The 13,031-nt window shown below is 41.9% G+C and overlaps 1 protein-coding gene across 1 annotated transcript in view; it reads right to left on the bottom strand.

Annotated features, from left to right (window-relative positions):
• Positions 1-4,082: 4,082 nt before the first annotated feature.
• Positions 4,083-13,031, bottom strand: part of PAX5 (paired box 5) — a 266,844-nt gene continuing 257,895 nt past the window's right edge. Inside the window, exon 10 of the mRNA XM_019555429.1 lies at positions 4,083-6,648. Coding sequence (XP_019410974.1) covers positions 6,572-6,648 — 77 coding nt within the window. The 3' untranslated portion in view covers positions 4,083-6,571. The remainder of the gene's footprint in view (positions 6,649-13,031) is intronic.

Below are 13,031 nucleotides of genomic sequence, written 5' to 3'. Positions count from 1 at the left end.
AATGCTCATTAAATTGCACATGTACATGCACCCAGTGTCTAGTTTGCACAAGGATTTTTTTGTTACAGTAGTTCCCATCCATTCAGGGCAATGGTTCAGCAAATGAAGAACCTTACTGTGCACATTATTACCCATACACAAATAAGTCAAATGAGCAGCTGTCTAGAAGCTGATGGGGAAAATAAAAAAATTAGTGAAGTTGATGGTAAAATTCCTGTTGGTTTCAATAGCACCATGATTTCATACCATGAGTCATCTCATGCTAGTAATATCCAAGTGAGAGTATCCAGGACCAGCCCTAAGTATTTAACTGAACCTGCCCAACCTGCCTTCCTCAATTTCCTGTGTGCATGACATCTTGGAAGCTGGGCTGTTCTTTGAAGCAGCCTGTTTTTCCTGGGTGACTACGGTGCAGTGAAGCTAATACCAGGGTCCTGAAACATATACAGCTTGCTAGTCAGAGATCTTAAGACATGACTGAGTTGAACTTCTTGAAATTAACACTAAGAGAATTCATTGTCCTCTATTTTTCTCTCCATGTATCTATTTTAATACCCCATAGATGGTTATATTCTGCTAGAATCTCCTCCATACTTTTCTTCATTTGGGCTTTGTCTCATTTTGTTTGTTGATTTGACCTTGGAGCAGCATTTTCCCATTCAGATTTTGGTTCTTATGCCTATCAGTATAGATACTGTATACACCAAATTCCTCCTGAAGTGGAGCTGAGAAAGTATAAAACCTAAATATGTTTTGGAATATAATGACCAAACAAGTTACTGCAACATTAGGAGCCTGATTTAGACAGAGGTGTGGTACCTAAAAGGCTCTGGTATACTAGTCACTGCTGGATTAAAATGAATATGGACGTACAGTCTACTCTCAGTCCCCAGTCAATCATGCAACTGAAACCAGGATTTGACCCACTCTATCCATTGTGTATTTGGGTTGCATTGTGATCCATGAACTCATTTAGGAAAATTATGCATCAACTCAAGCCATTCAGACAAAGGAGCCCTCTTCCAGTCCCTAACTCCATCTCTCTCACACTGAGCAGGGTACCTTTTCCTCTGTGCAACTCCCAGAAATGCTATGGTCTGATCCTCTGCATCACATAACAGCCTTCATTACAACCATCAGCCCATCCATTAGCTCTAAGGCATTCTTGTTTCCTGTTCTCACAACATGCTACCACAACTGACTCATTTTCAAAAACTAGACCCTCCTCTAGAACTTGTCAAAGAGGCTCCCAGATCCTAGAGGCCTGGCAGTGTCTGCTCATTTGCTAGGCTGCCCCTTCCTAGTTTATGTGTTTTAAGGATTTTCAAGCTTAGGGATGTTCCAAAGCGTGTGGCATACCTTGGAAAAAGTGAGCTTCACTGGGCATGTCTACATGTTTATTAATGCACCATAGTTACTGCACATTTAGTTTAGTACTTCCTTAATGAAGTACTAACTGAATGCACAGTAACTACATTTACTGTGCAGTAGTGCCAGCACGTGTTTTTTGTGGCAGTTACTGCACAGTAGCGTAATAACACTGTGCAGTAGCTTATTAGCACGGTTTTTGATTGGCACGCTGTTGCGCAGCATTATTAGGCTACTGTGCAGTAAGAGTCTTGTGTAGATGCACCCACTGTGTGCCTGTATATAAGAAAGCCTTTGTGGAGGGCAGCTGACTTCACTGGGGCCTGTTGAGGAGAAACAGAAATCTGAGTAGGATGATGGTGAGCATGGAAGGTGGGATGGTGAAAAAGAAAGAGGGAAGGATGGATGGGTGAAACCTCAAAAGAACTGGATAAGCTCCAGATAAGCATCCACACTTTTAGTGCTTATCAAAACAGAGCCAAACATCCAAACCTTTTGAGATTTACCCATCAGTATGACATACGTGCAGAGAAGATAGCAGGAGTGGCACCTGAATAATCAGCAGGGCCTACATAACTACACAATGAAACATCCAGAGAGGATGCAGTATTCAGTAGGGTCATGCTGCCCATAAAGCCTCATGAAACTGCCGTCTGAAAAGGTGGGCTCATTTCAATTCTTAAGGAAAAATACGGTACTCAAACTATGCTCAGATCCCCAACAAACACATTTCCAGGCTCTCCCACTGGGATGATGTCAGTGTGACTAAGCCAACTCACACCACCTGACCAGCTTATCCATATATTTTTTAAACCAATGTGTAGTTAAAAAAACCAAACAGCTGCATATCAAAATGAATGGATACATCTAGCAGAGTTGCAAAATGAGTGGGTTGTGCTCTCAGCTGCAAAACAGGAGGCTGCTCTGTTTTCTTGCAGTCTCCCCTGGTCACAGTCCAGTCTGTTCATGAGGCACCTCAAATTTCTACTGGAATTCAAAAGTCTCTTCCGGAGCCCGATCATTAATCACATGGTAAAATTCATTACAGTGACTTTTGTTACACAGGCATTGGGTTATAATGAGGATGAAATATATGTGTGTGTGTGAGGAAACGTGTGTGCGACATGCAGCACAGTATATGCACATGCATATATCATGCACCCTTGGGTTTATCTTTTGTTAATTAATTCCTGACTGATGCAAAGCAAGGCAAGTGATTTATCTGGTTTCAGCTGCTGCCCAGCAAACCCATGCTGGTGAACAGTAGTTCATTCAGGCAGGGGATATAAGAACAGAGTACTCAGCAAAGAGTAAGAAATGATCCAAAAAAATTCACACCCACAAAAAGAGAAGACCTGCTCCATCCCTGCATGTGGGAAGAAAATGACAAAAGGAAACTTTTTGTGATCCCCAGAAAATCATTTCCTATCAAGGTGTGATTTTCACAGCTTAAGGGATGGGATTTCCCATGAAAATGAAGGGGACCTGGGTGTCAAAATCTCTAGGATGGTTCTACCCTTCCCACCCCCACTGTTCTTGAATGAACAAAAACTGATGTTGAAAGCATTTTATTTCTTCAGGAAGCTTGATCATAGATCATGAGTCAAATTTTGCTTGCTTTACTCAAGGGAGGCAGTCCCACTGCTTTTAAATGGTCTGCTCCTATGACTAAGGCAAGCAGGGCTTGACCCCAAATGTCTGGGTTTATTATTGAAACTGATGTCCATCCATAGGATGAAATTTACAGGCTATGATTTGTATTCTACACATACTAACAAGAGCTGATGCCAAATGTCCAGGCGCCTAATGTTGACTCTCCTTAGTATTATGAAAGGTAGCGTAAACATTACAAGGCAACCTTATACTGATGAACTAAATAAATCAGGTATCGTCTGGATAGTGCATGCAGTTAGCAAAATCCTGCCCAGCATGGAATGCCAGCCCTAGGCCTAAGGGGTCTAACATACAGCTTGTTGGAGATTACCAGGGCTCGGCTGATCCTCTGCCTCGAGGTCCATTTCATCTTTCATGCATAATTACTTCAAGAATTGTCTCACAAGAGCAGCAGCTGGTCATAAGTACTGTGCTTATTGTAAAGACATAAACAAATGCTCTAAGGTTCCAGTTTAGTCATATGAATCCTCTCCACTTACACTTGTATAACTCAACTCCACCTTAATCATGAAGCCACAATCAGCCCCTCCATGACACTTTGCAACTACATATTAGGAGAAATATAGTTTTTTCTTTGCAGCTGAAATATGGAATATCTTCCGTTTCCAAAGAGCCACTGGAAAAGGTCTATGCAGCCATATGAACACACTTCATTCTAGGAAACTTTGTGGAGCTTCTGAATAACCTTATACAAAAGGAGATAAACATACTCTTTGCAGCTCCACTGCTAAAGAGCAAAAGGTACTCTGAGGACATGTCTACACATGCACATTTACTGTGTAGTAACCAGAATTACTGCACAGCACGGGCACATGTCTACACGTGCATGCCCATACTGTGCAGTAAATATGGAGACTTAAACTGACTTGAGTGTAAATTTGATACCTGCATCATGCAAGTATCATATTTACACCTTATTAGTTACTGTGCAGTAATGCATGTATAGACACCTTACTGAGCAGTAACACTGTGTGTGTGGACTGACTTGGGACTAATTTTAGTTTCAAGTCAGTCCACACACAGCATTACTGTATTTCAGTACCTGCACGTGTAGATGCTGGTCTATTCCCACTTACTGTGCAGTAAATTTAAGCTGATGTAAATGCACATGTTGACATGCCCTGAATGTAGGGTGCCTCAGATGATGCTAGAAAAACTGGCCCCAGAGAGAAGCCCAGCAGTTGGTTAGATGAATGAGTTGTACTTACAGTTTTGTACTTGTTTAAACCAAAATACATTTATCCATTACTACTCATCAAAAGGGAAAAGTAATTTACATTCTTACCTGAGGCCTTTTAGGAGCTTACTAGACTGAATTTTTGGTCAGGAAGACAGTTTCAGTTAGAAACTATGACCAAGAGAGTCAAGGGTATTTAGGTGTCTATTTCCCATTAAAATTGCTGGGATTTAGGTTGACACCTTTAAAGGACTTGCCTTATTAACCTTGGAAACTAGGAAGAAATGCCTGTGTTTAAGACTCATACCAGGGCAAGGTAAACAGGGTTGAAAAGGTTTTGGAAGGAACACACAGACAAATCCATTTGAGATTCTAAAATGGGCTCTCTCGCTGCCATTTGACATGGCAGCATCCATGGAGGATAAGCAGCACAGTGGCATACTGCAGGGAAACAGTCATTAAAGAGTTTTCATCTCAGAACATTGGAAAAAAATGGAAAATTATGTTTGTAATGAATTATTCATAGTTTGGGCTGTACTCATGACCCTCAGTAGTGTAACTAAGGCAGGGCAGCTGAGGCAGCAGCCCCCAGAGCCAAAAAATAACAGCTGTCACCATAGCTGCACAGTCATGCCAGCAGCTGGAAGTCACCCCGTCCCAAGCACTGCCATTGCCCCAGGCATCCGGCGTCCTGTTATGGCTCTGATGACTCTTATTCACCTCAGGAAAACCTTTCCCTCACAAGTAGTCTGAAAAATATTTTTACATGTAAATGCTCACCCATGTAAGTAAGGATGTAGTATCAGGCCCATTTCCATTAAATACGATTATACTGTCCAAGGCCGTGGACCAAATTCAAAACCCATTAGAGTCAGTGGGAGTCTTTCCATTGGCTTCGGTAAGAAAGCCTTGCTCTAATTTTCCCTCTGTGTAGATGGGAAGTTTGCTGATTGTTATCAGCATATGATTAAAGTAAGTCACTGCTTAGAGGAAAAAATGAGCAGTTTATATGGTGTCATGGAGCTGATAGTGAGGTACTCGCTTAACCAGTCATTTGTAAGCTCTCTTCTATTCATTAGCCCTGGGAAGTAGAGAACATTGAACAACATGTCACTTGGTTCTATTAATATGTTTTCTTTGAGACAGAAGGAGAAAATACAGAATTAAGGGGCCAAATTTATGCACAGCGTAACTCTGGACTACAATAGCTTGAATCCATAGTAGCCACCCATGTTTAAGGAATAACTTGAGAAATGTCTTCATTTAAATACATGGGTATTCCTAAATGTGTGCTTTCATCATCAATTTGCTTGGTCAAGCAACCTTTGCATGTTTCAGTGTGCATGGCTGCCATGACTAGAACACTGTTTGAGATATCAGTTTGAAAAATCATCACCTTGGGATTCTTCCCCTTTACAAAACAGAAATAATTGGGTTTCAGCAAGCAATATATTGAGATGTACACAGGTGTTAATTAGGAATTCCTTCTCTGGTGTAGTTTAACTTGAAGCTGGAGATTTTGTTTCAGTGCTAGTTATGATTACAAATGAACATAAATAAATACTTAGCAGTAAAATGTCACAAACTGCCTACATCTTTCAATTGCTCATATGTTCAATGCCATCACACACCATGATCACACATGACTGTCCGATATGATGCTTTATATAGAAATAACATCAGCCCCAAATATAGCCACAATGAATGTTAACCTGGTTCAAAGTTGGTTAAAGCTTACTGAATTCTTTGAATCAGTGCACCAATTTCAAAACACATTTTCAGATGCATTTTGAGTTCATAATTTGTACCATGTTGCTGTTTATGCTAAGCCACTCTCATAGTAACACAAAGAAGCAAGTTATTTACATTGGTACTGTGTAAATTGAGCAAACCAATCCATCTTTACCACAAAAGCCAGACAGTCCATGTTGAATCACACAGCCTGTTGCAATGCACATTAAAAGAGACATCCCAAAGTGGACTGCTGAAGGTCAGAACTGTTCCTATTCCCCAGGCATGGCTGAGAGAACTAGAGGCAAGTAGACTAATAGCCAGCAGTAAGATGCAGCTACTGTCCCTTTTGAACCATATGGAATGTCAGCAGAACTGTTTTCTCCTGATTCTTTTTTTGTTTGAGACCCAGTTAACATCACTAGAATTTCACTGATTTAAAAAATAATAGTAATAATTAGTTCACCCAGTTTAAAGAGTAAAATTCCAATCAGCACGTTCCTACTCGATACTTCCTTTTTCTTCCTTGCAGTGTGATTTGCATGGTTATATCTAGGTGAATCAGATGCTGTCGTCCTGGATGATATGTTTAGTAAGTGCTTGAGTTCTGGGCTCCTGGGGTCAGTGGCGGTCATAGGCAGCAGTTGCTGCCGGAGGTGCTGCTCCACGGGCTGCAGCACTGTAATAGTAAGGAGAACCTGCAAGACAGGAGGTGATCATGAGAATCCAAAGTTGAAAGATGCCTGACACTTGTATAGGCAGGTGACCTCTGACTAGCCTGTATTTAGATCTACAGTTTTGAGCCTGGCCCTATGGGTACAGTACACGCCTGCATGCTTCAATTCACGCTTTACTTTTCTATTGCCATTCTGGCATCCATTTCTGCAAAAAGAACTTCAAGTGAAGACCATTATTACCACAGCCACGCAAATCACTCAGGGTCCAAAATGGAAGTGTTGACTGCCTTGATTAAATGACTCCCACCCCCTCCAATTTTATTTTGTTTTAGTTTTGAGTTTTCCTTAAACATTTTATATCAATCAAATATAGTTATATTTGATATTGAAACATTGTTTTAAAACAGAAACATCAGAGCATTTCATTCAGACTGTACTGAAACAAAATTATTTTTCAACTTTTTAAATCAAAACTAGTCAACATATTTCAAAACCTTGTAATTCCCACAGTTGGGGAATTTCAGTTTGTCTGAAACCATGCTTTGTACTGAATAAACTAAACCACTAACTACAGTGCTGAAGTTCCTGTTTAGGTTGTGGGACCTTGCTTCCCTGGGCCCCCCAGCTCCCGCATTTCACAGGATAAAAGGCTCCATGCTCTTGGATTCCCTTGTAAGAGCACTTCATCTAATATGTGGGACAAAGAACTAGGGCTCATTCTTGAAAACCAGTTGCTGACTCTTCAGGAAGGTGGGCAGATTAGAAAACTGTACATTTAATGAGTGGATCTAACCAGTCATGAGAGCTGCCAGTCAGCAGGCCTGCTCTATGCATTACCAACCAAGACTGAAGCAAAGGTCTTCATCATCCATAAGCATTCTAAAAAGCAATTGTTTCTGTCCAAGCAAGTGGAGTTGTGCTAGTTTTGTTACAAAGGCACTAAGTCCTAAAGAGTTTAGCTGGAGCAGCAAAGAAGCAGGTTTTTCATGTACCAACACAGAGAAAGGGGCTGAAGCATATACGTGCACCTCCACACCTTGTCTACTGTAGTGCATGCTTTGGGTATGTGACTGCGAGCATCACAAAGTCAAGAAATTCTTCCGCTCATTTTGCAACAAAACCTTTCACGTAAGTGCACAAAGTCTGACTGAAATCTGAAGTTGTCCAACACTTCAGGTGCTGATTTTATGATTTCTGGGAAAGAAGTGTCAAGACCTGTGAAAAGTCATGAGTTCAGTGACTGGGGAGTCATCAGGAGATTAGGAAGCCTGATATTGTGGGTAAGAGGGTGTGTGCAGGAATCTCAGAGAGCAATTTCTATTGAGCCTTCAGTATCGCAGCAGGCAGAAAGCACAGGCAACTGGGCAGCAATAGAAGGGCCTGAAATAAAGATGGTTGAGCTACTGTATTTGGGAAAAGTCACTGACTCTAAGTAGGCTGTGGTGCTTCTGGAACAGCACCTGGACAGGAAGAACAAAGGCCATTTTGTTCTGGAAACAAGGCTTTTTTAGCTCCCCAATGGGTAGATCTAGAAATTTGAAAAGGGGAGAGCAGAGGACGAGGTGCATCATCACATATAAAACAACATTTATATTTCTCCAGTTAAAAACAAACTGGAAGCTTTATTTAGATGCTAGGGGCCCAGGGCTATATTACACAGTTTAAGATTGAAGCAAAAATAAATACAACTTCATTTGAATGAGTTAAAAACAATCTTAAGGGCTGTGAAATGGGAGCTTCCTTACCAAGAGCGGTTAACAGATAGCAGAATTATAAAAGGAAGGATAGCTTGGGGCATGAATAACACGTGCCCCCGGCTGCTGGGGGGCATGGTAGTGCTGTTGGCGGCAGGAGCGCGGCAGTGGCAAGCGAAGAACTCCCGCAGATGCTGCCAGCGCTGTCGGCAGCCGAGGGGGGAGGTGCTGGGTGGTGAGTGCCAACCAGTGGTCAGCAACCACCCACAGGCGCTGCCGGAAGTGTCAGTGTTGGCGTCTGGCGAGGGGTGGTGAGCAGAAACTGCCCACAGGCACTGCCCGCAGTGTCGGCAGTGCCTTTTTGTAGGGGGTGCACTGCCACACTCAGGGGGTGCACGTGCACCTGCATGCACCCCCTACGCATCGCCAATGGCTTGGGGGAAACATCAGACCACTAAAAGGAAGAGAGGTTGTTAATGTCTTTGAAAGGAAAAGTTTAGAAGGGATCAGAAAGATTATAATGAACCATGAAGTCTCCCTCACTTCTGGTGAGGTAGTGAAAGACAAGAGTGATTTGCCAAAATCACAAGGGAAAATTCTGGCCCAGCAGGGGAGTGTTTTTCTAACCACTAAACTATCTTTCCTCTGTTGTGATGGGGAAAACGGCTCCTTGCTGCCAAGAGCCTGACTTAGCTGAAATCTGGAAACATTGTTTGTCACCAGGAGAAAGGGCAACGTTGCTTTCTCTGCCTCCTATGCAGACCCAGGCCTGGTGGTGGGCATGTGCACTCTAACAGCTCAGACTCTGGTAAAGCTGCTTCTCTGACGCCCCTTGATTCTGTTTTACATGACTGGGTGTTGGCACCACATGCTAGAACTGCATCATTAACAACAAACAGGATATGCAAAGTCCTTTAATTTTAACACTTAGCTCAAGGTGGTGCTATAATTCTAACAGATGAAATTTTTCTTTTCTTCTTCCTAAACTGGTCTTTGAGCTGAGCTGGGCTATAATTCCCTCTTCCAAATCTCTTTTGGTTTTCAGAATTTTACTCACTAGCATCTTGGCCTTTTATTAGGCTGAAAAAGATCAGCCTGAGGGCTTAAAGGACATACTTGGGTTTGTTTGGCCTTGTAAATAGTGGATTTCAGAACAGTTTATTTCCTAATAAAATACACTAAATAATACAGTCAAAACAGATAAATTATTCAAAGAATTTGGTAGGCTTTTCTCTTCTGTTGTTGTTTAGGGGGATCTCTGAGGAGAGCTCAGAACACCTGTGACCATGTTCAATCCCACCTTTTCTTGCTTCCTCCCTCTGCGTCCACATGTGCCCACAACTCTCTTCAGTTGCAGTTTCAGCTTTGTTGCTGCTGTTTCTGGCAAACCACATCATGTAATAACCCAGGGAGGGGCAGGCAGGTTTACCAAAACCAGAGAAAGTGACTACCCACAAGGTCAACACATAGAGCCAACCAAGGATCAACAGAGCTGGCTGATCTCTTTGCACAGTGTGCACAAGCAGCCAGCAACAGTACTTCCATTTCTGTGGCAACACAGGATGTCCAGCACTACAGGACCACACCTATCCTCCTTAAGTGGTCCTAAAAGTTGAATAGTCTCAAAAGAGGGTTTGCTTATCCTTCAAGCAAAGGTATCCTCAATCCTGATAACATTTGCGTGCCAGTGACTATGCTATTTCATGCCTTTCAAGCCAGCAAGACAACTCAAACTTTCTGTCCAATCATGCCCCTTCCCAAGCTACCTGGGCACCCACCAGCAGTATAGCAGCATCATTCATGCCCCAAGCTATCCTTCCTTTTGCAATTCTGCTATCTGTTAACAAAGCTCCCATTTCACAGCCCTTATGATTGTTTTATAACTCATTCCAATGAAGTTGTATTTATGTTTGCTTCAATCTTAAACTGTGTAATACAGCCCTCGGCCCCTAGCCATCTGCAAAAATTGTGCCACCTCAACAGGCTTCAGAGGACTGCGAGCACAAAGCAGACCATGATGTCCAACTACCACTACACTACTCACTTAAATTTTGTAGACCCAGCAGAGGGAAGAAACTGCTACTGAATAGTCTGAGCCCCACCAGGTCATCCAATATTTGGGATGAGCATCTTGAATTATTATGCTGTATGTCACGGGATATGGCTGCAAATACAGCAAATGCCATGTCACCTAAGAGTTTGATTAAGTGGCTGCCTTAATTTGATTAAGGGGCTGCCTATGGATGGTCTTATTGGTAAGTACTCCCCTACTTACAAACACAGATTGTGAGAGAGAAACCTGCTGCTAGGGATTTAGGATAGCCTGCTTAGATTTGAACAAGACTTGTGTGGTCTTGATTCTGCAGAATATTATGAATATGCTCAGCATATCAATGGTTCCCATTAAGCTAGTGAGGTTGCTCACTTAATTAGACACTTGCAGGACAAGATCCTTACTGATCAAATTTCACCTCAGGAAAGGATACAACTGGAAACTGTAGAAGAGAATATACTGTACATCTGGCTGGCTTAGGCACATCATTATTATCTCCTTCAATCTTAAACAATACCAGGTGACAAGGAATAGAAACAATTTTTGTTCTAGTGACTAGTGGAAGAGTCCAGAGCTAGGAAGGCTAGCATATGTTATAGACAAGTTTCAAAGCATCCTGTTGAATAAAACAACTGAAAGGAACAAATAAGAAGATAGTAGTTTAAGGAGGAGGAGAAGGAAGAGATACTGGACATACTGGATCACTTGTGTTTAGCTCCCGAATCCTGAGTTCAGTTACCAAGTCTCTTGTGGCTAATTACGTTTTCTATCTTTCTATGTTCCAAAATAGAAGCAATGTGTTACATGTTGTAGCTCAAGATGTTCCTGATTAATTTCATTTGAGCTTTCTCCATGCAAGATAGAGACTGGTGTAGATGAATAAACATCATTGCCTGACAGTGTTGTAAAAATAGCATGTCCTTCTTTTGTTTGTACATTCCTAATTGAATAAATTACCCCAGTGCTGGACAGAAAATATAAATCCAATGATAATTTTAAAAGGTTCTGAGATGTTCCCAAATTTTCTACCAAATACCCTTCCTGGTTAACAAAAAATAAATGGAGTTGGTATTCTTTAATTACATATGCTCTCCATTGTTGATCTTGTTGATTGCCACTGCAGCCCTTTAAGCTATACAGGCCGACATTCATGAGTTGGAGTAGTAAATTCATTTTTCCATTCTGCTACTGGTTTAATATATGCACATATTCAGAAGTGCAGTACTGTATCACCTCTACTGGCCAGGGTCATAATGATATGATCACTAAGGCTTCTGATTAACCACTAAATCAACAAAAGTCATCTCAGATTCAATGCCTGGGAAAAATTGTGTGACTTTTTATTGCCTACTCAGAGGTTCTTCTACCTAGAAATCCATGACTCACAAGAAAGACAAAGCATATGCTGCTGGAACCAGTTAACCTGAAGGGAAATTACACAAGCCCTAATAAAGCTTTTTGTTTGTTTGTTTCCACTGAGCTTTCTGAAGTGCTTGCATCTTTCTTTGTTTAAAAGGAAAATATTCCTGTAAAGCTTTCTCAACTCCTAGACTATACTCGGTGGTTCTGTGCATGTCGGCACCTCATACCACATTGTGTGAATGAGTAGCTGTGGTTTCAAAAAGGAAGAGAGAAAGAAAAAGGCTGAAAGCCAAAGGGAGATATGCATGTAGGGATATTCTGACTATGACCAGGGAATTTTATTCCAACTGTCACCACATACTCTTTCCCCAAGATATCAAAGAAACCACTCATTTTATGAGTCTTCTGTTGCTCCTGCACTGAAAGTGAAGAGGAGGCACCCCACTCCAGACCACCCTACCAAAATATTCTATTTCACAGTGGTGGCCATGCTTCCATTAAGTAGCTGGAGCCACACTTACCAGGTGCTAGCCAAACTGCAAGGATAAATGACGACCAGGCTCCCTCCTTCATGTCTCCAGCATTCAGGGCTCAGCAATAGTATGCTAACATCAGAGCAATGATTAAGCTAGAGAATTCTTCCAGCTACCACTAGGGGGCCATCAGCTGGATCTCCCAGAGTATATGAATTGTTACACCACTAATGTGCATGGAGTCATATAATTTAAAGCTAGTATAAGAAGTGATTTGGGCCCCATTTTTTAAATTCCCAATAACAAAAGGGCAGGAAAGTGATAAAAATAAACAGAATGTGGTAGGAAGTTACCACAAGGAATCAGAGCTGTATGAAGTGAAAATGCACTGTGGCTGCCCTATCTAAAATGCTACTGGTGTCTGTGCAGAAAAGCAGCGCAACTGCTGACCAGCAAAACTTCTGCATGAACTGGGAGTTAGCCAACAAGGTTAAAGGAGGAGAGATGGGGAAAAAAAATCAATATGGCACTGACAGAGATCATGAAGAAGTCGGAAAGTTTAAGACATAAGCAAGATACCAGTTTTCCAAACACATAAGCCTGAGCCTAGGGACTAGACACACCAACTGTACAGCATAGTTTCATAGTTTCATAGTTTCTAGGGTCGGAAGGGACCTGAGCAGATCATCTAGTCCGACCCCCTGCCATGGCAGGAAAAAGTACTGGGCTCAAACGACCCCAGCAAGATGTGCATCTAACCTCCTCTTGAAAACCCCCCAGGGTAGGAGCCTGCACCACTTCTCTTGGAAGCTGGTTCCAGAC

This window comes from Crocodylus porosus, unplaced genomic scaffold (assembly GCF_001723895.1).
Source record: "Crocodylus porosus isolate Cpor-Errol unplaced genomic scaffold, CroPor_comp1, whole genome shotgun sequence".
Classification (NCBI taxonomy): domain Eukaryota; kingdom Metazoa; phylum Chordata; order Crocodylia; family Crocodylidae; genus Crocodylus; species Crocodylus porosus.
Note: the sequence above shows the minus strand (reverse complement) of the source record. Positions and strands in the feature narration are given on the sequence as shown.